The sequence below is a fragment of the Xiphophorus couchianus genome, chromosome 9 (assembly GCF_001444195.1).
Source record: "Xiphophorus couchianus chromosome 9, X_couchianus-1.0, whole genome shotgun sequence".
Taxonomy (NCBI): Eukaryota; Metazoa; Chordata; class Actinopteri; order Cyprinodontiformes; family Poeciliidae; genus Xiphophorus; species Xiphophorus couchianus.
In genome coordinates, this window is record NC_040236.1 from 15298253 (window position 1) to 15325065 (window position 26813).

The following is a 26813-nucleotide window of genomic DNA, read 5'->3' on the forward strand; positions in this document are numbered from 1 at the left end:
TAAAATTAAATGACACTCTGATCAATAAATAACAATTAACTATTCAGAATGAGGATTCAGGATTTCAGACTTATGACAAGAAGAATATGTTTTCTTGCTAAAATCATAAAGCATCCCAGTCTGTTGCTACATTTGCTTTTTGACCTTTAATGAGTCTTTCTCATTTTCCCACATTGTCAATACCAGCCATTCATCCACCCCTGTTCAATACCTCAATGGTCACGTGGGGCCATTCATTGGCTGAGAGGCCCTGAAGTGGTTGCCAAGCCATTCATGGGCAACACAAAGACACACAGGACAAACTAATATGTCCACACTCTCCCCGAACAGCAATTCAGGTGGCTAATTAAGTACACATACTGTAAAAAACAGCTATCGGTTTCAGTCAGCTGGACTGATTTAATCAAGCTGACTGTAGACATTACCTAACTTAACTTATGAAAATATGTTTACAGAACTTCAATAAAAAAATAGAGAGAGAAACTAGAACTAATCTATTCTCTCTACAAAAGAAAATGACTTATAGTGGTGATCCACAAAACAAGCCTACGCCACAGCATGGTACACGCTTAAAAACCCCCAAAACAGAACGTTTCATATAATGTCAATCTTTTTAGAGCATTATTTGCATGCTGTGTTTGTATAACTTATTGATTCATCAAAAAATGTCTGAGGTGTAAATATTGCTTAAGTCTGCTTAAGATTTTTTCTTAAATTTATATGATTTTTTTTCTTTGCAAAAAAAAGCAATTTACAGAGCTGAGCTTCCCTAAAGTTGTCTTGTGTTTGTTCTCCATGAAGCCAACAGATTGTGAAGAAGAACTCAAAGGAATGCTTGTAGGAGCCCTTTGGGTTTCAGAAGATGTGAGCGAACCAATAAGGACGTTTCCATTGTGCATGTAGAGAACATTGTGACTGTCACCTTCCTGACCTCACCAGCGCTTTTTTGACACCAATGGGACTAACCCTATCCCAAAGACATAAAATATGCTTTTGATGTTATCCTGCATCTCTTCTTGGGAATTGGAGCAGACCCATGCTCAGTTAGGGTCCATACCCTAAATAGGACACTTTTGAAGTGAAGTGACCACATCATACAGTAGGGGGATGCACAGAGGCGCAGTTGGTAGCACTGGTGCCTTGCAGAAAGAAGGTCCTGGGTTTGATTCCTGGAGTCTTTCTGCATGAGGTTTGCATGCAGAAAGGGGTTCACTCTGGGTACTCCGGCTTCCGCCCATAGTCTGTCTAAATTCTCCTTAGGTAAATCAACTTAATAGTGTAAAAACAGTGATTTTTCAAAAATTATTTTCCTAACTCTTCTTTTTGAATTTAATATAAACAATGAAGAAAGTTATGTCAACTTACTTACAGTTGTAGAAATAGCTTTGATTAAGTGTTTTGAACTTGACAGTTAAAATTGATGCAACTTAACTGAGTTAAATCAACAAGGAAACTGGACTGAATCAAGTTTAGTGAGCTAATTTTTTATAGTGCATGCATGTTTTGTACAGTGGGTGGGAGCAATTGACATATCATAAACAACAATGTCTTGCAGTATTCATTGGCTGCAGTAATATTGTTACATAATTTAAGCTTTTATATGAGAAAATGCCACTTAAACTCCTGCCCAGTTCCATCACTTGTGGTGGTAAAACAGACTGCAAGGAACATTAGTGTCCACCAGGAGGCAGTGCAGGTTAAGCAAAGGCTTGATATTTGGTTTAATACACTTTTCAGTGAATTCTGCCTCTAAAAATAGTGCATAATGTAAAGGTAGGCAAGATTTGGTGATAAAATGTGAATCTCAATGAACTCATCCATGAACAGTTATCTCAGAACGATCACAGCTCTGCAGGATGGTGGCATTTTGCAGGCTGATAAGGCTGAGCTATAACAAATAGAGCAGCTGTGTAACTGGGGAAAAGACTGGCTGCACTTATCGACAGCAGGTATGTGGATACGGTGGATGTGATATGTGTCAAAATGGATATTGCTGCTGAGGGGGATTTTTTTCTCCTGGTTGCCACTTTCTTCACCGAACAATCACAGCAAAACACAAGTTAGACCACAACAGTTATGATGGAGGTAAGGTGGGGATGGTTGACTTTTCTAATGGTTAGTCTTCAGTCTACCTGATGGTAGCTGTCTATTCTCGTCTATTTCTTCGCATCTGTTTTTCTCAAAAGATTATCCCAACATTACATTATACAACATTTCTGAAATGAAGTCATCCTGTAATTAAAGTAGGCAGCTAATTTTTGGATTCTCAGTTTACTCAAACTGAGAATCCAAAAGTTGTTTTATTCTTTACCGGAATCTGAGGTAAATATTAATCTTAGATTTGGGTAGAAACCCTTTCAGTATTTTCTAAATGTTTCTGAAATCAAGGGAAATAAAACAAAAAATATCCAATAAGGCAGTTGACTCTGTTTTGTAGCAGGTTTACGTTTTATGCCTTTAAAAAAAAGTATAATGTTTCTACCATGAAGGGCCTTTGCTTGACGAGCGGGACTCACGGTGCAAATCTAAGAATGAATCAGTGGACTTAGCATGGCACCCCTGCACTGCATGGCATTTTCTCAGAGCACCTGAGAGCTTCCTAACATTAGGCTTCCACCTGAGTGCAAGCAGTTGTGGTAAATGTGAATGAACAGGCAGCAGTCAGTGTGTTTGTCCACAACTCGCCATGCTCCTCCTCTTCCTCTTCTTTTGCAGGGCAACACATCCTGAATGCTGCTAGAGAGATTGCACCAGTCTGAGGAAATGTGGTTGGAGAACTACATGATTCTTTACTCACAGCAAGCTCCCCTCTTTCCCGCAGTCCTGCACACCAAGACAAGATTACGGATCTGGACTGAGGATGCTGCTGGAGATGAGTTGATGTCATTTTGTTTTATCTCACCAGCAGCCCTGTTTTTAACTAGAAGAAAGTCTCTGAGGACTTGTTCTGATATTTGGCTTTAATTACAGCTGCTTGGAATATGAGACACAATCTGCCAAGAAGAATCAATGGATACAAAACACGAGAACAAAAGACAGCAATTTTTATATTTATTAATAAATTGCACTGAAATGGGGCTGTTGGTGTTATTGCTGTTCTGCATGGACTTTGCAGAACTTGTGCATGTGCGGGTTCTTTCTGGATACTCCAGCTTCCTCCCACACTACAATGCTATGATTCTATGGAGAAAAGCCATTGATGGCATTTTTTTAAAATATCTTTTTCAGTGGTTATTATTTTTGTTTAAAGTGTTTGTGAACCACCAATAAAATCACTGTGTCCCTGATAGTGGAATAATATTCAATCAAAACCTACTCACTTGATTGCTTGCTGGGGGAACAACAGGTTTGTCCTCCTGTCGTGTTTCTCACAGTTCAAGTTATTTAAAAAAGTTTTTAATGGTGATCTTACTATATAAGGTTTGGATCAGTCATGCTGCGCTTTAGTTCTGACTGCTGAAACATAAAGCTGTGCTTTACTGTGTCAAAAGCCAACAGATACTCATGATTCTGTTATGATATTCATCTTTTTATAGTCACAGTATGCTGCTGTTGTGACCCCATTCTGTCATGCCGCTATAGTCAGCCAGGTGAAAGCAGCTTCTTCTATCATTTAGTCATTTCCCGAGCCAGGTCAAGGCAGAAGTGAACTAAGCCACAGCCTCGGGTCACCAGTCCATTACGGTGCCTACTAGAGCCATTGGCTTATCAAACAGTGCTGTAAATAGTGCAGTGAACAAGTATTTTACTCCGTACCCTTGTAGGAAAAAAACACCTAAACTAACCTGGGCCTTGTGGCAGTTTCAGCAGCAACATCTGGCATAGCGTATTTCTGATAACTGTCTTTTTCTGTATGGCATTCTTTTTCTGAAATCTCATTTTACTCAAAACGCAATGTGATACACATCCTCTAAAGAGTTCCATTTTTGTTTCATCAGTACATTGAATATTATCACAAAAAAACATATATCTGTAAGATTTTTATTTTTTTTATTTACTTTTTTTTTTAACAATGTTAGTCTGGCCTTTGTGGTCTTTTTGGTCAGTGGCGGTTTTGACTTCTGACCTCCCATGGGTGTCACATCTGCCCAAGATTTTTCTTATTGTTGCATCATGAAAACCAACTTTAGCAGAGGCAAGTGAACTCTACTTTGCTTTAGACATTGGAAATAAGTTGCTGGAAATATGAATGTAGGTCCATGACTGCTTCATCTTTTTGTGTATAATACCTCTCGCTGTGATATGAGCCCAAAGAACCGGAAATGCCTTTGTAACCCTTTTCAGGCTGATAACATGCCTATACATTTTTTGCATTCCTGTTGGGTTTATTCACAGCGAGTCCCGATGTGTCACCTTTTGCCTCAGAGATTTGCAGCACAGTTTCAAAAATGTATATAAAAAATAGAACTAAATGTATATTAGTTATTTGACATTTGATTTATTAAAAAAAATATTTACTTGATGCTTTGATAATTGTGCCATTTTTTATCACATTTTACACATAGTAACAGTTTGCAAATAATAATAACAGTAATGAATAATTTTCATTATATGATTGTAAGGAATTTATTTACAGATTACAGGTAATTTATCCTAAAAGGTTTTTTTTAAATACATAAAAAGTCTAGTACTGAAGTGTGATGCTATTTAAATGTGGTGTCCAAAACTTAGTCCAGTTCAACCTTGGGCCAGCCCTGGTTGTTTCCCAGTGATCTGAGAGGGAATATTCTCTCTGGAAACTGGAAACTCTCTCCTGCAGGGATCATCTGTGGAGACAGATTCAGGATCCGGCTGGACTTGGGGCTCGTGAGTTATTCACATGTGTGATGACGGGAGAGGGCTTCCAGTCCGGCTGGTAAAAGTGGATGTTCAGAGTTTGAGCCCAGTTTGAAAACACAGTCTTCTCTGTGATGAATCGGTGGTGGCTTCCTTTTCGACTTCTCTCGTGAAGGAGGTACATGGCGCACTCGTCTGGCCCCGATGGCTCGTAGTAATGATACGGGACCGTGGGATGTAAAGAGGATCTTCGTGGGGGGAAGAGGGAGAGAGGGACGAGTTAGACTTGAAAGTGAAAGCGCGAGGAAGGAATGTGAAAACGGTGCGGGGATAATTATGAGATGCAGGGGTGGAGAGGGGGAGTAGAAGAGAGTCACAGCGGGGAATAAAAAAGGAGACAGGAACAAAGAGAAAACAGAGACATCAGAAGAATCTGAGCTCAAAGAGGCATTCATTATACGCTGTCATCTTCCCCTGATGCTCTCAGTCAGATCAAGCTTGGTGGAGGAGCTCGGTGTGACACATGGGCGTCGATGCAATCTGCCCTACATATTTCAAATTGTCTCTTGTGTCCTTGTAGCTTAATGTGAGAGCTATAGTCGCAAACAGTTGGCCCTGTATGTGACAAAGGCAAACTAAACTCTGCTTAAAACTGAAAATGGAGGTTAAAAGATATGCTATTTACATTAAAATCATGCTCCAGCATTCACTGAATTCTATAAGTTAGAGGAATAATTAAAGATGAATAGGATGCGATTTCCTTATACTTACATGCAGACGCAGTTGTCAGGAAAATGAGCTGCTAAAGAAGAGACACTTGAGCTTCATGGAATGCTTGGCCCATTTTTTTTCAAAGAGACTGTGAAAAACTAAACCTACTGAGAAACGCGCCTATCATGAGGCTCAGTTATTCCCACCGTCCTGGGAAAGCAGTGCAGCGAGTCGCCAAAATAGTAGTCATTAAATTTTATGACGTTCAAAGCAGAGCGCAAAGTTTATGAAGCTGGAGAACAATTTCTTCAGTAAGATTTATCTTTGTATATATAATTCACTTGCTATGTACTGAAATATGTCAAAAGCAGAATCAGTGAGTCCTAACTCATTGCAAGAGAAACATGCTAACATTACCCAGCACTTGTAACAAGTCAGAACCTCTTTCTATTGTTCATATTTTTAGATTTTTTTTCTAGATCTTTTTTTTTTTTTGCTTAATCCTTACAGGAGTAAGCCTGTTGTATGCAAAAGTATTGTACAAAATGTGCTTGTCATATCGCTAACAATTTTGGGTGAAAAGCTAAAACAAACTGCTAGGGAACCCAGCTTCCTGTTTAAATAAGATTTAGACACTGACCTACAGAAATTGGGGGGCACCATGCCGAACACGTTGATCCTGTCGCACAGTTCCAGGGCCATAGCCATGGTGAACCAGCCGGTGCTCAGCCAGGAGTTGGAGCTCTTTCTGGAATAAAGACAAGAGAGGATTGCCATGTCTCAGTAAACACAGACGCGCAGCGTGCCTGCCTTTACAAACAAAGCGCAGCTGTTCCTCAGATTTTCTCTGCATTGTGCAGAACAGAGAAAGGACATGAAGAAATGTGACACATTTGCTCTGACTGACTGAATTCTCATTCTAGTGCACATCAGCTTCTCAACCTGGGGATTCATTGTTTACTATACATGCAAATGAGTTCACATGAATAGCTAAGTTCACATCAGTCAAATGCCTTTATCTATTGATTCCACTTTTTATAATGTTCATGTCCAGCCGGTGTTTTATCACAGCACAATTGCCTGTAATTTATATACAAAAAGAAACCTGAGTATTATAAATCTTATTTTGTAGTTTGTGAGCTGGTGTGCTCGCATGTACTTCCTGGGTCCCACAGTTTCCATAGCTTACAAATAACAGCATCATCTTGTGAACATTTACCTATCGATGCCTGTTTCCTTCTTGAATAACTCATCAAATTTCAGCATCTTAGACCGGGAGATCGTGTACACTTTAAGTTTGGGCAGTAGGTGTTTTAACAGTTTGAGGTTGTTGTAAACATGGCCTCTACCGTCCCGTCTCATGCAGCTGCTTGGACCCCAGAAGATGAACACTGTGTCCTGGCTCCTGTTGAGCAGTTCCTGTCTGCCCCGGAGCACCCTTTGCAGGCTGGAGTGAGCCACAACACGGAGACTCGTGCGCCTTCCTACATCCGGGTGATGCCCTGCGCAGGGAGCGTCGTTCATTCGAATGACGCAGTCCGAGTGATCGATTTCCTCGCCCCTATTGCTGCCAGTCAGGTGGCCAGAGCTGGTCACCAGGGCGCACGTCCTGCAATGCATCTTCAGAGGCTGCGAGGAATAAATCGAAAGGAAATGAACAAAAGTAGGATAGCGCTGACATTTAAAGAATTATTTTGGACTGTTGTCACTCAGGGGTACAGCACCTTCCCAAAATATTCACATCTGTAAAACTTTTCAGATTTCTTAACTGTACCGCTCAAGGTTTTTTTAAATGTTTCTATATCAGCTTTGCCAAATAGTTTGAGCCTAGACTGGATTATAAGCGTCTGTGAAAATCAGTTTGACTAAGAAATGGTAACACAGAGCACATGCTTTAAACTATTCAATTTTAACTCTGGCTAGGGCTACACAATAGATTACTAACATGTCATCATTCCAGTATCATATGTTGAATATTCATATCTCAAAGGACTGCTTGGAGAACAGTTAAGTTGGCCAATGTATTCCAAGTGTTACAAAGTTGCATTTCGTGTAATATTTAGCTAGTAGGACAGTCTGATGGCAGCAAATCATCACACTGGACTTAAATGGCATTGACCAAAATGTTAAAGGTCACATAGTAATGGACGTACAGAGAATACCATGCATCCCCATGTCTGGCTGTATGTTTGTGGTTATTGTTCTGCTTTAAGGTGAACCTTTGCCCTCGTCTCAAGTTTAATTCAGACTTCAAAATGTTTTCCTCCAGGATTGTCCAGTATTTAGCTTCCTTTTCAGTCTGACACCTTCCATGTTTCTGCTACAAGAAAGTTTTAATATGAGGAGGATTTATTCAGGGAAGCGTAGTGTTAGTTTTTCTTGTTTTTCTTCTAGGTCATAAGGTATATTTTTAGTCTCAGTTGACTAGAGAAGTTTCTTGCTTGGTGTCTTAACATCACAGTTTCACTCTTCCCTATTACTACCCTCAGGCCAGATTCCTGATTCCTCCAGTATTTTGACACAATGACTTTGTCCAATGCTTTTTGTGTTAGCAGTACTACTGCCCTAAAGTGTTGTCTTTCTGCATTTCTATTGATTATGGGGCATAGCATAAGGAGGACATTACTCAGGGCTCTATTTATTCCAGAATGACCACTGATCTCCTACCTTCATATAACAACCCACACTGAATTAAAAGTATTCTCTCACACTGCATTATCATTGCATATTCAAGGGGTCTTTCACACAAAATGTCCTTCACACTGATAAAAATGTAGTTATTGGTGAGCATTATCAGCATTGTGGAGAAGAAGTGAAAAGTTGTAACACACACTCCAACTCTGTTGAAGAGAGGCTGAATTTTTTTGTGTCCAAACAAGGTCTTCTGAGTTGGATAAAGAAGCGGTCGGATGGTGAATGATCCGGCAGCAAACACCCAAAGACTCCCCACATGAATTATTCCCAACTTTAATGGAGAGCTCCATCAGAATTCTGAACCAGGCACTGAGCTTCACACTCCATCACTTCCTGAGGTGCAGATAGATGAGTTAGTCTGTCTGTCTGCATACACACAGGTGAGATTACAAGCAGTGCAGGCGCTGCCGCTCCTGCCGCTGTGTCTACAATACCGAACTGCTATCCAGGTGACTCATGCACTGAATAATTTCCTGGCATGAGTGTGTGTTGTGCTGCATGCGGTGAAAAGTTTAAGTGTGGTTGCAAAAAATGAAGTGGCTAAAATCCAGCAATTTATAATGTCTTCTGTAAAAACAAAATAAAATAAAAATAAATAACAAATAGCCAAACGAGGACTTCTTTTCCAACCCGTCTCTCCACAGGAACTATCCCATCAGGATGTGTGCTGCTCTGTGTGAGCAGACCCAATTCCTGAATACCAGGTAGGTTGGAGCAAATTACACACCTCACTGCACAAACCCGCCTATCCTCTCTCCAGCTGGGAGAAGCCCTGTTCATGTTTGTTCTTTTCATTTCTACTAACAAAAGATAGAGACTCCTTTTCCCTAATCACTGTCCTTCCAAATTGTTCCTAAGCATTTGATGATTTTAATAACTGGGAAACCTGGGACAAACAAGCAAAAGCCAGTTGGAGGCTGTACCGCTTCACTTTGAGTAAAAAGAGTCTGTTGGAAACTAAAAGTGTCCTTGAACGTGACTCTGCAGCTCCTGCTTCCTGAGCCTCTGACAGCTTGATTATTCCACATCAAAGGGAAAAGACCTTTCAAAATCAAGTGAAAAACCTGGAGATGCAACCCACAGACTGTTGAATAAATAAGTGTTGGCTGTGCAGCAGTGCACTTTAGGGAGAACAAGTATTCAAAGTTAATTTGAACATAGCAAAAAATTTAAGAGGTGAATGCTTCTTAAATGTCCATGTGCTTATAGAGTTATCGGCAGCGTCTAAGAATACGCTCACATCATTGTTAAAACTGGCCATAGAAGTCAATGTGGTTAAGAGGAGAAACAGAAAAATAAGAAAGTTGGAGGATAACTCTAATTCCCATTTCCATCAACTCTCAGACTGACTCTACACATCTCCATCATCCCAAATACACATCATGACAGCAAACAGAGGAAAACTCAACTGTCAGTATTACTGCACAGGGACCTGCATTGAGTCACAGTGAAACGCTAGTCAATTTAAAGAGGACGCTTGATGACATAAAGTTACAAAAACATAGTCACCCTAATATAGACTTTTGTGGAGATCAGAAATTAGACTAAAATGGAGCCATTTTTATGACAACTCAATAAGACGCAAAACAAATATTGTTGCTTTATTATAAAAAGAATTGTATTCTAAAGCAAAATGCCGAAAAATACCAGCATTGAAGACTAATGGTTTTGAAGACCATTAGTCTTCAAAAAACCTCCTAGACAAAATAACAAAATAGACAAGTAGAACCAGCAACATTTCCTTTGAATGATTTGTTTATATTTATTCTAGCCTCATTCCTCCCAGTTGTCAGCAGGGTGTGTGTACAGCTTTGACTATGTGAAGCTGCACTATATGAATGATTCTCTAAATGTTTTTCTTTTAATAAGGCTTTTCTTCTTGCATTGCTGAAAATATCTCTGACAGATTCGTTTTTATCTTACATCTTACAATCCATTTTCCAAAAATCTACATTGGATTGAAGTTTATCTATAGATGCATTTTTCATACTCAGCTCATTCACAGTCAAGGCTACTTATGCAGCTAAGCTCCAAAATGAGGATGATTTTTTTTTTAGGTGGAAGAGGTACAATGATTACCTCTACAATGATTACCTCTGCAAGAGCTTGTCAGAGTGCAGATATCTCATTTTATTTAATGCTGGTTTTGAAAAGATCTTCAAGTGCTGATGTTCCTGCTTTCTGATTTTCTTTATGTATGTATGTATGTATGTATGTATGTATGTATGTATGTATGTATGTATATGGATGGATGGATGGATGGATGGATGGATGGATGGATGGATTTTTGCACAAAAAAAAAGCACAATGTTTGTTTTGGGGTTGTACAATAATGGTGCAAATGTGAAAAAAAAAAATGTTTTCCAGTTATAACATTATTTATTTCATAAATGTGTCAAAAAGTTGAGTAGTTTCAGCAGTTTAAATGAAAATGCATTACAGAACAAACTCTTTTAAAATTGTTTGTTGTCTAAAAATGGCAACAATGTAGAATTGTCGAACAACCCATAAAAACGAGTGCAAGTCTTTCATGATTTTCTTTTCTTTTTGATCTTCAAAGTCAAATTAAATATTTATTAGAATGGAATAAACTTTTCTGTAGGCCATAATCTATGCTTACTGGCCCCTTGCTTGCTAATTATTTCCCTCCCATTTGTTTTTGGTTACAGAGTAAATTCAGCCTCATCCCAAACCTCTTAAAGACATACTTTCACCCTCGCTGCCTTCATCACTCTCACTTTCTTGGCAAGTATTCATGCCGCTCATCATCTTCATTTTTAATTAATTTTAATTTATCTTCACAGTCCTCAGCTGGAACTATGATTTCCACCCTCTGCTACTTAAAAGTGTGTAAACTGAGATGAATATGTCAAATGATAAGCTGACACTAATAAAGAACTCTGGCTACAGAAATAAGGTATTTCCTGAACTTAACTTTACTTCAACAAACTTGATAGTTATTGTCATTAACTATAAGTTATCATAATAAAATTCCTAAACCTAACATCAACCTAAACATCAAAACAAAATTAAACTATTAAGCTCTTACTATTAACACACTTTCAGTTTCTGCCCCTCAACTTCCAAATGTAAAAGGTAATCTGGGCAAAAAAAGATCAGCTATTTTTTTCTTTTTTGTTATGTCAAACTCGGTTAGAAACTGACAAGAGTGTCCAAAAGCTATTAAGACCTTACTGACAGATTAAAATGTTTTTAGAAGTTGATGTTCATTATTTTATTTAAACTTTCTCATCTGTTCTATGGGTTAATGTCGTAGTATGTCCTATTAACAAGATAAACTAATAAGAAAGTATATTACAAGTTGTTTTTGAGTAAGACAGCTACTACCTGCTTTTAAATGGATTTAAAATGTGAACATCATGGGAATAAATCAGAGGTAAGTTCAGTGCAGGGTTGGTAAATATTTATAAGTTCCTACTTTAAAAAAAAAAAAGTTTTGTTTTATGAGCTATTTCTGCATACTCAGAGATAAAGAGTATATAGAAGAGGTTTCCTGATTTCATTCTGTACATTAGAATAACACTGGCGTACAATAATAAAGCCCAGGAAGAATAGACTCATCACAAAGCTTCACCTTCTTGCTCTAACACAAGATGTGTGATTACCAGAGTTTCTTAAGGCCAGCGTAGATTGACTCTGATAACAGTAATTCACAGGTCGATACCTGTTTCCTACCATCGCTAAAACATAGAAGAAAAGATGAAAAGTGGAAGAGAAGAATCTAACAAATGCGTGTTCAAACTCCAACGTGAGAGTAAGCACCCATTTGGAAGCATCTGGATGTGTGTGCTTATCTCTACAGCTCCTATTACTGCAGCTTGTCAAAAAGAAGACAGTCGGGTGGAACATCCTTCAAAAACCTGCAGACACTGCACAAGGCAGGGACAGATCCAGTGCACACTGTGTTGTTGGGGGGAAAAAAGCATTACAATCTGCTGCTAGGAAGTAAAACAGCAATAACCTACTACATTGTAAATGATTTGATATAAAAATAATTAATCATCTTTTGCAGTGTCATTGCAGAAAGCTTTGTACCTAATGAACTTTTACACATCTTGTCATGTTGAAACCACAAACTCATGTGACATTTAAATTGGATTATATGTGACTGGCCAACAAAAAGGTGTGCATAACTAATCAGGAAGCAGAAGTTCGGCTTCTAGTAGGATAATGACCATAAACAGAGTCTTATTCTAAGCAGAATGGTCTACATCAATCACAGGAAGTTCACATACTTTAAGGGCAAATATACAACATAAGAAAATACTGTGCCGTTATCAAAAACTGATCATTTGTCTCTCTCTTTACAGTTATCCACTACTTCGTAAAGTCAAGAAATACATTGTAGTTAACTGTTGTAATGTGACAATGTGGAAAGAGACTGTAGATACTTTTGAAAGGCTCTCTAGTTACGGCCTTTTTAAGCAACACACACTCATGAGTTGATTTAGAGCATAAAACTGGTCTAGACAGCGCACTAAACAGACCGCATTTTCAAGCATGAGATATGAAATTTTAATTCTGTTTGAGCATTTGCATGGAGTTGTCTGCATTAGTGTTCTAGTGATATGGGAATGTGTGCATAAGAGTGTGTCTGTGCACTTGTGTCAAAGCCAAGAGTCCCTCAAGCAGCAGAAGCCCTCAGATGACACCGAGGGGAACCGCTCAGACGGATGCACCCACTTTAGAGCATTAGCCTTTCTGCATTCCAGAAAGACTAATCAGAGTTAATCAGAGCACAGCAGAGACAGCAGCAGCAGAAACTAAAAACTATCATAAGATAGAAGGTGAAACTCTTAAAATATCTGCAAAACTCCAAACTCCACATCATTCTAAACTAAGCAACAGAGAGCTGAAACAAAGCTCTACCCAAATCAGTGGCAACCTCACAATCTCCTCTCGTTGGTCATTAGACAGTCGGCAGCGTTAGCCGAACAAGTGCTCTCCTTCTAAATCCTCTCCTGCTTCAATGCTGTCTGAGCAACACTTCAGGGTCTAACTGTATATCTTTCTCTCTGAGGGGGAGGCAGGATGTGTGAAGACTCGGTAACAATGCACTGGGTGTGAGTGATAGGTTTGTGCATTCACGAGGCAGACATGAAGAACACAGCAGACATGTAGCATATTTAAAAGGAATTCCACTGGAAATCCATCCAGTTTTTGTGCTTTTGTTACTAAATAATGTATGGTGAACACATTAATTATGAATTGTAAAGGGGAGTAAAGTACAGGATGAATTTAGGGCTGGCACTATTCCAGCAAATTCGGCTTTTTACTTTAGATCTTAAGATAGGGACTGGAATCTTAACGAATGTTTTCTGTCAGAATGTTGTATTGAGAAACCTTTTAAGTAAAATAAATTCTACTGTTTTTATTTTAAAACGTTAGAAATCAAGGACTTATAAAGTGACTTGCAAATATATTCATTCCCTTTGAAATTTTTTATGCTATAACCACAAACCTCAGTGTTTTCATTTGGATTACACAACTTTCCCGTTATATGACTGTAAAAACATGTACTCTTGTATTCAGCCCCCTTTCCTCTGATACACAGAAATAAAACTAAATCCAACCTGTCTGAATATGAATGCACATCAAACTTCTCAAATGTATGTTTGGAAAATACTGTGAAAACCATCATTCAGTGCAGTTTCAAAGTGGTAATTAATTAATCTACACTCATGATTGTGGCTGTAATGTAACACATTATGAAAAGGGTATAAATACTTCTGCATATCAAAATTTACTAGTGCAACAGAATTCGGTTTTACAGAAGTGTAATATTAGATAAATTAGTCTATTTGGCAACTAAACAGTTTACTTTTTGTTTGTTTTGCTTTTTAGTAAAAATCTGTATCTTAGTATGTTAGTATAAGCCATTTGAGTTGCTTTTGGACAAAATGTGCAACATAAATGAAGTTTCCTTGCCTTGAGGGATCCTGACTCAATCTTTAGTTTCTAATTTCTCATTCTTGCATTTTTAATTTAACAACCGTTATATAACTTTGACTTGATTTGGCTTTAGGTCACAGTTTAACTGAGGTGAGCATCCATACATAAATACTGAACACAAATGTGTACAATTAAAAGAAGAAAAGTAATTAGATATTTAAAACATGCAATAGTTTTCAAATTTGTTTCATAGCTACATTTTAATGCACCCATCAACATGGAAAATTTAAATAAGTAAATACTCAAAAATTAAATCAGATATTGATTACAGAAAACAAAACTGTCCAATTATGGCAGAGACAAACAGAGCTAATGTTTAAATGCAGATTATTTTTTGCACATTTTCTGTGCGGCCCCAATCAGATCCATCAGTTGGGTTGCAAATGTTTCTCATTTATCTATACATCATTTTTAAGATATGAAATGAGATATGAGAATATAAAACTTAAAAAAACGAAGGACAGATGTAAGATCAACATAAAAAAAAATCTGTATTACTAGTGACTTAGAAGGAAGACTACTTGTCGGTTTCTGTCAGAGGTGACAAGAGTCAAAGTGTAGGAAAAGTGTGCAGCCATAAATGGAAGTACAGAAAAAGAGAGAGGTCGGTTAGAGGCTCTCTGAAGAGCTGGATCTCACTAAGACAGACAGGAAGTCACCGGTTCTGGTAGAGTTCCAGCCATGGCCCCGCAATGGTGTATGACCGTATTTTCTTGAAAGGGGCTACTTGCATTCGATTTCATGCAAATAAGGAATAGATGTAATTTGTGGCACAACGGATTTGATTTTTTCACTGTGACCCTCTAACATACAGGCACCCTGAGCAAAAAGCAGTAATTCCAATGTCAACACAATGGAACTGCCTTGTCTGCAGTGGCGGTTCTTGCATAAAAGGTGCCCTGGGTGACCCTCTCCATATGCGATGCAGTCCTACAAAAAGCACATAAAATAGCAATACTCTCCACAAACCGCATGTGTGTAAGAACAGAAGATAACTTGCTTACGATGCAACCTACAAATCATTATGATTTTTAACTGGTGCTTGTACAACAACACCAACACTGTTTGCCAAAATTTGGACACTCGGTCATTTAAATTTTCATTACCATAAGAGATCGATATACTTGAAAAGAATATCTCAGGATGTATGTGATCAGGTACTGTTGTGTGAAAGTAATCCACACTCTGCACATGTGATGCATATTTACCTTAAGGTCCATGATACCTGCAACCCCTTCCAGAGTGGAAACTTGCACACTCTGTTTTCTCTTTGTGCCTGGAGCATCCTTGTGGTGGGAGTGCAGTGATCTGGATGCAGAGGAAGGCCATCTCCCACCAGAGCTGCTGTTGTACACAACCATAAATCCTGTAACCATGGTAACGATGATGATGCCACCAAACCCCTGACATTTGGGGAAAAAAAGGGAGGGGGGGAATAAAACAATAATCTCATGATAGTAACAGAAAGATTAGAAGACATCGAAACTAGAGAAATGGTAATTACGACAGCCGCACATTAAAAGCTAAAGGAACTTCAGCTGTGCCTCTCAGTTGCGCTCACCAAGCTCTTGGAACAGGAAGCATGTTTCAGACTGCTCAGTTCTAATGTGCTGCAGGCTAATTATATCTTCACTCAACAAAAAATAAAGTTCCCAAGGATGAGCTCTTATAGGATTATCCTCCTTGAATATTATAAATATGTTTCTGGACAGTGCAATTAGGTAACAGTGGACAGAGAACAGTCTGCAACTCATTTCTGAGTGGCACAGACGACACTAAAGCTTCACACAAAGCAAAAGAATCCTTCAAGACACTTTTCCTCCCCAGCGCTCCCCAGTCTAAATTACCACTCTTATCTTCATCTTGATTCCCTCCCCCGTTGTTTCAGCGCACACAGCGAGTCTTCATCCCACCGGGACCAGGCGTGAGGGACTCCTCAGCATGCGCAACGCCGGAGCGGTCGGCAGCATCACCGGGATTAGCGCGCAGCAACAGAGACCGACGCTCCAATACTCCGCTACCCCAGCCTCCTTCTGCAAAGCGCTCCTCATGGTCCTAAACGCATCACACTCCCAGCCAGTGGCGGAGCTAGACTTTTATTTCTGGGGGGGCGAATGGGGGGCCAGGGCTATCTGTAAGGGGTCCACTGACTATGACAATGACAATACAGTAAAAGTACTTTCATTCACATACTATATATAAATAAAGACTCATGAAATGAGATTTGCTCATGTAATTTGCAGTTTATTATCAATGCATGCCACACAAAGCATAAGTGGACATTAACCTCTAAATGACACCATTGTAACAAGACAAGACTTACAATGAGAATGCAGTGTCACACAGTTCACAATTACAATATCTCAAAAAAGAAGGTTGTATGTCATGGAAACTGTTATTTAATAGATGCTACATGTGCATTTTATTTTCGAACTTAATGCAGCTATGACCAAATGTACTGACTCCTAAACTATCATTGGTACAAGTACCAGTCGGTGAAGACCCAAATCATGACGAGAAACACAAGACTTCTTCATGCACTCATAAAAGTAAAATCCTTCGGTTGTTGTGAGATGAAGCAAAATATGTTACAAAGTCATCCATGTTGAGGCCCCGTGCCCTCCTTGACTCTATGCTAAGTGTTCCAATGTGACTTAGCCTGGCATCAGCCATTGTTGTCCTTAGGTAACTTTTAATTAATTTTAAAGCAGAAAAGCTTCTCTCACAAGAAGCAGTACTAACTGGACTAACTACTGCAATCTTGCAAAGTCTGAATAATTCATGTAAAACCTCTTTATAAGGTTCAAGAAACAGAATAAAATCAAGCAAAGTAGAAGGTGTGCCTAAATCACTCTTTATTCTCTGATCAAGCAAACGCCTTATTTGGTGCACTTCATGTTTCAGGTCATCTAAATCTGACTCAAAGATATGTCCAAAAGCAATCAGAGGCTCCTCATTCAAGAAAGTTGCACTTTTGGGGTTTAGGGACTGCACTCCTTGCATGATCTCACAATTTTTCTTTGAAAAACGCCTCTTTAACTCCGCTATGAGACAGTCAAGCACCTGATTAAAGAGTGGTCTGGGGAAGCCCTCGTCATCACATTTTCTCTGTCCTATAGTGCTCATTACAAGTGAGTCAAGAAATTTTGAACTTAATCTTGGATTTCTTCTGTCAATTTTTACACTGATTTTGCTCTTCTCAGCAAGTTCCTCAACCTCTTTCCATAGTTCATCAAAGTACTTTTCATTTCTGTAGTCCTGGAAAGTGTCTATAAGAGCACCTACTAGATCTACAGCTCTTGCTAAGTCAAGAGTGCTGGACTGAAGCATGTCGGAAAGACATTTGGCATCACCAAGCACTTTACAAAAGGTAACCAAAAGACCTAAAAATTGGATATCTATTTGAAGAAGCAGGCCCCTTGCCTCCACTGTTCTTTCGCCATTTCTTTCAAGTGCAATATCCTGCAACAATCTCAGAACTGCTGGAAGTCTGTCTCTCATGGTACGGCATGCCGTATACCTGCAGGCCCACCTCGTATCTGAAAGTGCCTGGAGCTCCCTGGGTTGTTCTGCTGGATACAACTCTTTCTGTACGTCAAGCCACCTCAGATGAACATAAGAGCCAGACACAAAGTTATGAAGCTGCTGTAGAAGTGCAAAAAAGTCAACGACCTCAGGGACTGCTTTGGTAGCATCAACAAGGACTAAATTCAAGCAATGTGCGTTACAATGAACATAAAATGCAAATCTGGCATTGCTCTGAATTCTGGCAGATACACCAGAATGCTTCCCACTCATGACGGATGCACCGTCATAACCCTGTCCCACTAGGTTATTCCTGTAGTCCAGACCATGTTTCTCAAGACAGCTAATGATCATTGCACTAAGACCTGCTGCATTAAGGCTTTCAGCTGCCTGGAAACATAGGAAGCTTTCGTGGATGACACCATTGTAATAATATCGTACAACCAAAGACATTTGTTCCTTTTTTTGCAAGTCTTTTGTTTCATCTGCAATAACACTGAACACTTCACATTCCTTCACTTCTTTTATGATTTCAGTCTGTACCATCTCTGCTAAGCCCTGAAGAATTTCATTTTGGATTTGATGACTTGTGTATTTTGCATTGGCACATCCTCTAAGCTTTTTTTCAATTAACTAACTGATCATGCTTTGCTATTTCATCCAATATAGCCAAAAAGTTTCCCTTATTTCTAGAGTCCCCAGACTCTCGATGACCCCTTTGAGCAATATTTTGTGTTGCAGTCAAAAGAAGAACATCGGCTATTGTTTTAATATAATAACGGTTTTCTTCCACCACTTTTTTCCGGTTTGTGTTTATAGAATTTAGCATGGTTGTATTTCCCTCATTAGCCCTTTTATATTGACTCCATGCATACATTGCATTTACATGGTGCTCTAACTTTGAGTGAAGCTTAAATCCAGACTCCTTGGACAATGCCTTTTTCCAATTACTGAAGCCGGAATGCGAAGCAAAGACACTATCTGGTGCATTAGGCAAAGAAAAATGCCTACAGGCAAAGCAGTAGGAGGAGTCTTTAATAACAGAATATTCTAACCAAGAATAGTCTTTGTACCAGGAGCTGTGAAAAGTTCTCTTTCTTGTTCCATGCTGAGTTCTGGGGAAGTTTGTCAAACTTGGCTGAACAGGGCCCTGTTCTTTTGACTTTGAAATATCTGGAATACAAACACAATGGTTATGTACACATAATTTACATGATCATTATGTCATGTAAATTGTGCAGCTACTAAGCAGGTCTTAGTGTAAGTAAAATTACCACTGGGTCCTTTTGGAAAAGCAAAAGGAGTGCTGGACACTGCTGAGAAGAGATCAGTGGTATCTCCTGCAATTGCCCCTTCTGGCTCATCATCATCCTGGTCAGGCGCAGAGCTTTCTGTGTTTTCAGACTCCTCCTTTGATGGAACTACGTTGTAAAAACAGTACATTAACATAATTGAACCAACAATTAAAGAAACACATTAGCAGAAGCCAGCAAGTAAAAATAACCTAAAACGGGGCAGGAATTTGACTGTTTCTGTAGATACTCTGACCTGGTGATGGTGGATTGGTGTTTGCCAGACTTTCTTTCTCGTGACTGTTCTCAGGACATGAGCTACCAGGACTGCTGATGTCAGAGCTGAACCCTGTTTGATCTGTGCCTGATTTGCTTCTTTTTATAAAGAAGCTGTCTATCCTGCCTCCCTGTCTTTTCATTCTCAACTGACCCTAGGAAAAAAAACAAGCCAGTCATGTTATGCCAAGTATCACTTCCTATTACTTAGTGTTAATAGATCCCCACTTCCAGTGTGTAGGTCAGGGGAAACAGACTGTGGCTGTATGTTCAGCATTCAAACTTCTCAGCTACTGGACCGACTAACCTGTTTTTGTTCATGATCATTATCGACTTTATTTATAAAGCACTTTAACAGCAGCCAGAGCTGAAATAAAGTGCTAAACATCAGCGATAAGATAAAAGAAAACATAAAAGAAAATGACAAAGCTAAACACATAAGAATTTAAATAAATTAAACATTTCATGGAAAACATAATAAAGCAAAAAGAGTAACAGATTAAATTGTCACAAGTTCATGCCCTTTCCTAGGGGAAACGGAACCTCTAACAAAGTGTTGCCGTTTCATAGAAAATGTTTAGAAAAGAATTAGTAAAAATAGCAAATGTCAGTGGGGAACTTGTGTGGAGTTTTTTCACTCATTTTATAGTACAGGCTGGCTCCATTAGCATTACCTTTCACAGGTAAGAAAGAAAGAACACAATTTTATGAACAGAATTTCTTGACTTTGTGGCCAAACGACAGCTTCTGAGCCAATAAATATTTCCCATGTAATTATATTGGCCAGAAGTAACTACTCTGATTTTTATTTTCTTAGTATAGCTAACATTTTTCATTCTGTATAGTTTTATTTAATGCGAGAGCTAATAAGAAATCGCTGTTAGAAAGAAAGAGCATTACAGACCAGAGGATTTTGGCAGGTCATATAATCAGGAATGTCGTGATCCATTCTGTCTGATAACACATGCACCACGTTGGATACTTTTTTTTTTACTTCCCGTATTTATCCTCCCGACATTGTTCAGGCAGACGTGAGTGGTAAACACACTGAAACACGTCAGCGTCAGCGTCTTTACAATACTTTTTGCTTCTGCGTGCATTACGAGTCTGACTGGCAGACGTGACGTATCATAGGAACTGGCCGACTCGCTCACTAAGTCGGCGTCTACGTATGTCTATAGCTGTAGCATTGTTAGCTTGATGCTCGCAACTTATAGTAGTAACTCAACTACCAGAAACTATTTCCTGGCTGAGCACAAAATGTTTTTAACGGGGTTTTTTTATTGGTAGTAGTAAACCATTGTAAAACTTACCTTTGAAGTCAGATTATCCGTCTTGGAGTCAAATCGACTGTATTCCTCTTAGCTGTACAATATTTCTCTATCGTCTCTTCGCGGTTCTCCTTCTCTTCTTCTGTTGGGTCAACTCTGTTGTGTCCAAATGGTGTATCACAATAAACGTAAATGGTGCATATCGCCCCCTGCTGCTTTTGAGCAGTCACAACAGTCACAAGTGTCACAACCCATTGTGGTACATAGTGCTACCTACTGTGAAGGAATGACTGGGTGTCGTGACATGTCGATCATTTGGGGGGGCCGCTGGGGGGGCCAATCAGATGGCTGGGGGGGCACTGGCCCCCCCGGCCCCCCCTCTAGCTCCGCCTCTGCTCCCAGCATGCTCCGGTTTCTGGCTTTACACACACGAGTTTTGATAGCTTGTTTTGCATTCATTATAGATACATCTGTGCTCAAGGAGCTCCAGAAGCTCCACGGTGAGTGCTTTCTTTGAGGTTTCTACGCAGCTGCATCAGGATTTTTCAATCATCTCAATGTGAAAGTATGCAGAGAATTTGTAAAGTAGATCACACAGTCTATTTTTTGTTGATCAATTGCACTAATTGAGTCGGTCGTGCGTGGGAATATTCTTCATCTAAATAAAAGAGCGTAATAAATTAATTTCATGATTACATGCACGCAAACCAGTACAAGTAAATAAATAACATAGCAGTAAAACATTTTTTAAATCTAAGAAAATGAATAAAATTAATTCTGTACAGTAAGTCTTAAAATATTTTCAATTTTTTTTTGAGAGGGCTATAATCACACTGAAACATCTGTCTCATTTCTTAAACAGTGAGCTGTGGACCGTTTTTTCTTCTCCTTTGCCATGTTTGAGATCATGTCTGCATGTTTTGATGCTGATCATGCTGAGATCTTTGGAGGAGAAGGGATGCTCTCCGGGAACAAAATAAAAATGCTCCAAATGCTACAAACTCTGCTTTTGAAAAACATCTGATTTAAGGCACTCTCGAAGGACATAGCATTATTCACATGGGTCTGCTACACTTGCTATTTGGATTAAACTTCTCACTTGGAAAATTTAATGCAACCTTGGCAGATATTTCATGAGTCTCTTATGGTTGGTTCACATGTGTGGGGGCTGGGAAGCATAAACATGCAACATCAACACAAGAGAAAGTTATGTGAGCAGACCAAACTATGAATATTTCATTTCTGCAGCAGTTTTTTAAAGAAATGACAGTGCATCTCACACGCAACACAGATGCTCTTCTGAAAGCCAAGAGATAGATTCTGTCCCTCTGAATTTATTCCAATTCCAATTAGCTAAAGTAGGAAAAGACAATAAAATCTTAATGCCATTCCTTATTTTAGCTGGATGCAACTATAGCTCAGACACTTAGTATTTTGTAAAAGAAAAAAAAAAGAGAGATCCTTTGATTCTGTGTGCAGCCATGAAAACAGTCTAAGTAGACCTGATCTTGTGAGGCCAAGACAACTTGGCAGCAATCAAATGTTGGCTTCACATCAGTGTTAATTTCAGTCTTGCACAACTTGATAACACTGGATTTCTGCTGTAGTTGGAGAGCAACTTAGCGAGTATGTTGAAGTGATTCACTGCACTCACATATGACTCATACTGAGCTGGCTTTGTATGAGGAAATCTTCAAAAATAAACACAAGTACCAAATTCATTTTTTATGCTTCCAACCTCTCTCTATCATCCAATGGCAACATCATAAATGTAATCATCAGATTGCCTGCATCAGAAAAGATGAAAACATCCAGAAACCTCTGGTCATTGTAAACTGGCAGGAATTGGTAGCTTTCAGTCAGTTGTTTTATAACTCAAGGAGTCCCTGAGGTCTTCTTAAAGCACAGCTCCTGAGGGAACAAACCCAGTAAACTACAAGGCAAATGGCTAAGAACAAAAGCTTTTTTTAATTAACTCCAACCTCTCATCAACAGAGGCACCAGTCAGCAGCCTGCTTTTGCTGAGCCAAATACAACACAAGAATATGGTAAGCTGTTAGGCTTGTTCATTGCATTTGGAACAAGAAAACCTTGTTGTTACCTATTACATTGTTCAGATAGAACATAAACCTGAACAAAACACACAAAAAAATAATAATAGAGAAGCTAATAGTATGTTGCCCCAAATAGTATCAGCCTTGTGTAATATATGAATATACAGTATGTCTAAATTTGCAAATAAAGTTGAACTTGCCTAGACAAGTATAGTGAGATTTAGAAGACAGGAAAATTATCATTGTGAAGTGCAATGGTTAATGCACTTAAGCCACTTTGTAAAAAAAAAAAAAAATGATAGGCAAACTTAGAGACTTATCTAAAATTCCAAAGACATGTCCTTTGGTCTGATTAGTTGAAGTCTTTGGCCATAATGACCACTGTCACAATTCAATGAAAATCAGGAAAACTTGTCAACCTCAGGTCACAGGGCAAAGTTCAAAGAATGGAGCTGGAAGCATCATGTTGCTGGGGTGTTTAGCACCAGCACGGACTGGGGCATTTCACTAAATAGTTGGCATCATGAGTGAAGTACAAAGTTTTAAAATGTGAAGTGACATGTCAAGCTATAAGTCGATAAGTTAAAACAGTGTCTGCAAAATGGTCAATAATCCACCTACAAAATTGTCAGTTATGGTCCTCAAAAAGCCCTGGCCTCTGTTGTGGGCAGAGTTGAGCAGGTGTGTACAAGCATGACAGTCTTCAAACATCTCTCAGTTACACCAGTCTTGTCAGGAGGACTGGGCCAAAATCCCAGAAACTATTGTATGAAGTTTATCTACGTACATTCAAAGTAAACAAGCCATGTAGTTTAAAAGGTCATTCAACCAAATACAAAGAAAATGTATGAAAAGCTCTATATTTAATGAAAGTTAGAGGAAATGTGTATATATTCAGGTATGTAGCACAAAGGAAATATGAACATGTTTTTTTTTATAGAATATGCAAATATCTGATCTAAACTGGAGATTACCAGAGTCCATGTGCTTTTGAATTTTGTTTATTTTCAGTTCTGTGACATTTTGGGTTGATTTAGCATACTTGATTTTTGTTTCTTGTCTTATTTTGGTCAGTAATTGTCTTTTTTTATACCTGTGTTTCTGGAGCCAATAAAACATATCTATTTTTGCAAATTGCTTTATAGACAGACATGGCTGGCAATTGCACTAGTTATGGATGCAATTTCCTATGACTTGCTGTGTGTTAATTGTTTCTCAGATTTGCTGAGCATATCCAATTGACAAAGAAAGAAAGGACTTCCAATGAACCTGTTTCATTTATACACAGTCATTTAATTCCTTTCGGCAAAACAGAGCAGAGAAAATTGAATTTGAAGCTCCTATAACCTGATTTCAACAGAAAAGAAGCTTGCGTTCAGAATATTTTTGTTGGCAAACATGCCACAGGTCCAGAAATTGAATCTTAAAGCTTGAGCTCAGTAATACATCTGTAAATGAAAAGTTTTGTTGCAAATCTGGCAGATAATACTGTATATTCCCAAATTCTCTATAATTGTTGTTTACTGATCTGTTTTTGCAGACTGGAGCACAAAAAAATATTTTACCCATAAAATGAAATGGTTCATGTGGCAGTGGTAGTCTTCTTTTTATAGTATCAAAAAGAAGGTAAGAGGGATAAACCAGCTAAAAATAAGTTCAAAAATAGAATAAATTACTTGGAGAATCATTCGGGTTCTCAATGCCAGCATTTCAAATTTTACTTAATGTTGCCTGTAATGTTCAGGGCATTTATCTTTTCATATTTCACTGCCTTTCATACACACCAGATTTCTGCATTCTTAACTTAAGGTAGTAGAAATTCATTCAGATCTGGAAAAGTCACATCTTCAACAAGAAGAGTTTTCTCACATTTACTGCACTTAGCAAAAATATGACTATGACTCTGTCTGTTTGCCATTGGCAGTGATTGTGCTACATCACCATCTGATTTGACTCTGGAAATCACGGCCACTCTAAATGACCATCCTTTGGCAACTTGCACTTTCATCACAGAGCTCTGTTCCCCCCACTGAGGGGGCATGGGGTGAGGCTCCTTGTTTTGAAATTAAACTTGTATGAGTATGAGATCAAACTGCCTGTAGCCCACATTCTTTTACATCCCAACTCACAAGAGTTGGGATGTGGCTATGTAGATGCTCTGACCTATTCACTCTCAAACACATTAACATCTGCATTTTTGCCTATCTTTTCTGTATCTGACACATCAACATTGGGGACAAAATACTAACATGCTGCCTTACATATTGGACAGGTGCCATAGTGAAAAGAGCATGATCATCTGGTCACATTGTCATGCCTGATTGGTATTGATATTCTCTTATGTATGAAAGCAATTCAAACAAACAAACATGAGGCATTCTGTAAATGATATAACTTACGACTAATGTGAGTGTTTGTGATTTAGACGTCAGTCAGACTGTCACACATTATTTTTGTAGATTAGTTGTTTTTGTTTACTTCATTAATACAAAATCTTTCACTATTACCTGCATGGAAAGGGCAATATTTTTAAATAAACAGGCAATAAAGAGGTAGGCATGAAACCTATTTTGGGGTTTGATAGAATTTGAGGGGGAGGCAAAGACAAAGAGACAAAGAAAACTATGCAATATCGCAGGAATCCCGACTGAGGTCAGTGTTTCTCTCTTTAATTCACTCAGTTTTGGATAGTTGTCAGTACCTTAAATATTGTAATATAACATTTCTTTAGTCATTCTGAGAAAGACTCACAACATGTACTCAAAAGTCGGCTGTTAGTCGTATTTAATAAGCGAGTTCCTCGTCCATTTGGAATATTACCGAGTCTCGTTCATAACAAAGACGTACGGAAAGTGGAGCGGCCCCTTTAACGCCGCTTTGGAATAATTAATGACGTCGCTCTGTAAACACGACTGACGCTCAGCTGCGTGGATGAAGCATCCTCAGAGCATCCAACAGCCTAAGACCGTGCAGGCTGCCTTTGTTTATTTCACGACGGGACTGCTGTCCCTGTTTCTGCTGCTGCGACTGGATAAAATAACTGACCCTCACCTCGACTCTCATATGCAGTCTCCAACACCAACACGGCGGTGGTGTGCTTGTTCTACTAACTGCCATGGCTAGAAACACGGACACCCCATCTCCTTATCCTTATCATGGTGAGTTGGTTCGTCTTTGTTGTAAACGCTGTGGGAGGGTTTTTTGTACTGTGGAACGCTGTAACAGCGGGACGTAACGAGGTCTTTTTTTTTTTTTTTTTTACGCCTGAACTGCAATTGAATGTTACCTGTGCTTTTACGTGTTGTTAGCTTGTGTTATCAAATGCTAATTAAGAGATCGTAACGGTTGACATCTACTACGCAACGGCAGAATAACGTTTAAAACGCGGATAGTTTCATTGAAGGAGACAAGTGGCGTCTCCTCTCTGTTGTCTGTTTAAATTAAGCATTAAAACAACCGCGTCGTTTTTCGCTCCGGTTTTGCACATTTATCCCTTGTGTTTGGTGTAAATTGTCTAGCAAAAATATTACTTTATGAAATCACTGCTTGCATTACTTTGGGGTAAATCAGTTGGTTGTGAACGTCTGTAATCGTGAGACTCATTGATTAATCGATTGCAAATAAGCCGAAACAACATTGACTTTCAAATGCACTAGTTAACTCTGGTGCAGCGACCACACCGCTTTGCTTTCCTGCATTAAACCAGGGCTATTATTTACCTGATTGTCACAGTAGCTTGCCAAGGTTAAATATTTTCATCCAATTCAATTGTGTTGGTTATGTAAAGTTGGTTCACAACAAATATAATCTCAAAGCACAACAGATTCGATTAATATTAATTTATAGAGAAATATATTGCAGTCTTATAAATACATTGAAATTCAATTATCTACTGTCCGATTTGATTATAGAGCTAATATATAAACAGTCCAGTTCCGTGGAAAATGTAACTTTCGGTATTTGTCAGTAACAGTTTCATCCAGGTAGTGAGTTTGCAGCAATTTCACATTCCCAGCACTGGTGACAGTGGAAAGGAATAACTGTTTTAGTAGGAACAAAATTTCAGTATGACTGGGGCTAGATTAGAGCTACAATAAATAATATATATTAATAAAATAAACAGGGATGTGCTTGTCCTGGGGTACTTTCTGTGGGAAAAATGTTTTCTCTGTTAAGGGATAAATTGCCTTTAACATTGAAGTACTGAGCATTAGTACTATCTATGCGATGATGACAAAGAG

The 26813-nt window shown here is 38.7% G+C and overlaps 2 protein-coding genes and 1 long non-coding RNA gene across 4 annotated transcripts in view; 1 reads left to right on the forward strand and 2 right to left on the reverse strand.

The window, feature by feature from the left end:
• Window positions 1-4547: 4547 nt before the first annotated feature.
• On the reverse strand, window positions 4548-16188 carry st6galnac5b (ST6 (alpha-N-acetyl-neuraminyl-2,3-beta-galactosyl-1,3)-N-acetylgalactosaminide alpha-2,6-sialyltransferase 5b). The gene is made up of 5 exons (XM_028028707.1): window positions 16002-16188; window positions 15363-15557; window positions 6707-7116; window positions 6128-6235; window positions 4548-5024 (listed from the first exon to the last, which is right to left on the reverse strand). The coding sequence occupies exons 1-5, from the start codon at window positions 16014-16016 to the stop codon at window positions 4781-4783; spliced, it is 972 nt and encodes a 323-aa protein (XP_027884508.1). The 5' UTR covers window positions 16017-16188; the 3' UTR covers window positions 4548-4780.
• A 2510-nt stretch (window positions 16189-18698) lies between these two features.
• On the reverse strand, window positions 18699-20908 carry LOC114151472 (uncharacterized). The gene is made up of 3 exons (XR_003596948.1): window positions 20561-20908; window positions 18954-19100; window positions 18699-18852 (listed from the first exon to the last, which is right to left on the reverse strand). It is a non-coding gene; the product is annotated as an uncharacterized LOC114151472 (long non-coding RNA).
• A 4555-nt stretch (window positions 20909-25463) lies between these two features.
• The window catches only part of slc44a5b (solute carrier family 44 member 5b), a 35995-nt gene continuing 34645 nt past the window's right edge, over window positions 25464-26813 (forward strand). The window contains exon 1 of one of the 2 annotated variants that reach the window (XM_028028136.1): window positions 25464-25730. In XM_028028136.1, the coding sequence (XP_027883937.1) occupies window positions 25688-25730 (43 nt within the window). In that variant the 5' untranslated portion in view covers window positions 25464-25687. The remainder of the gene's footprint in view (window positions 25731-26813) is intronic. The other variant, XM_028028137.1, reaches the window with a different exon arrangement.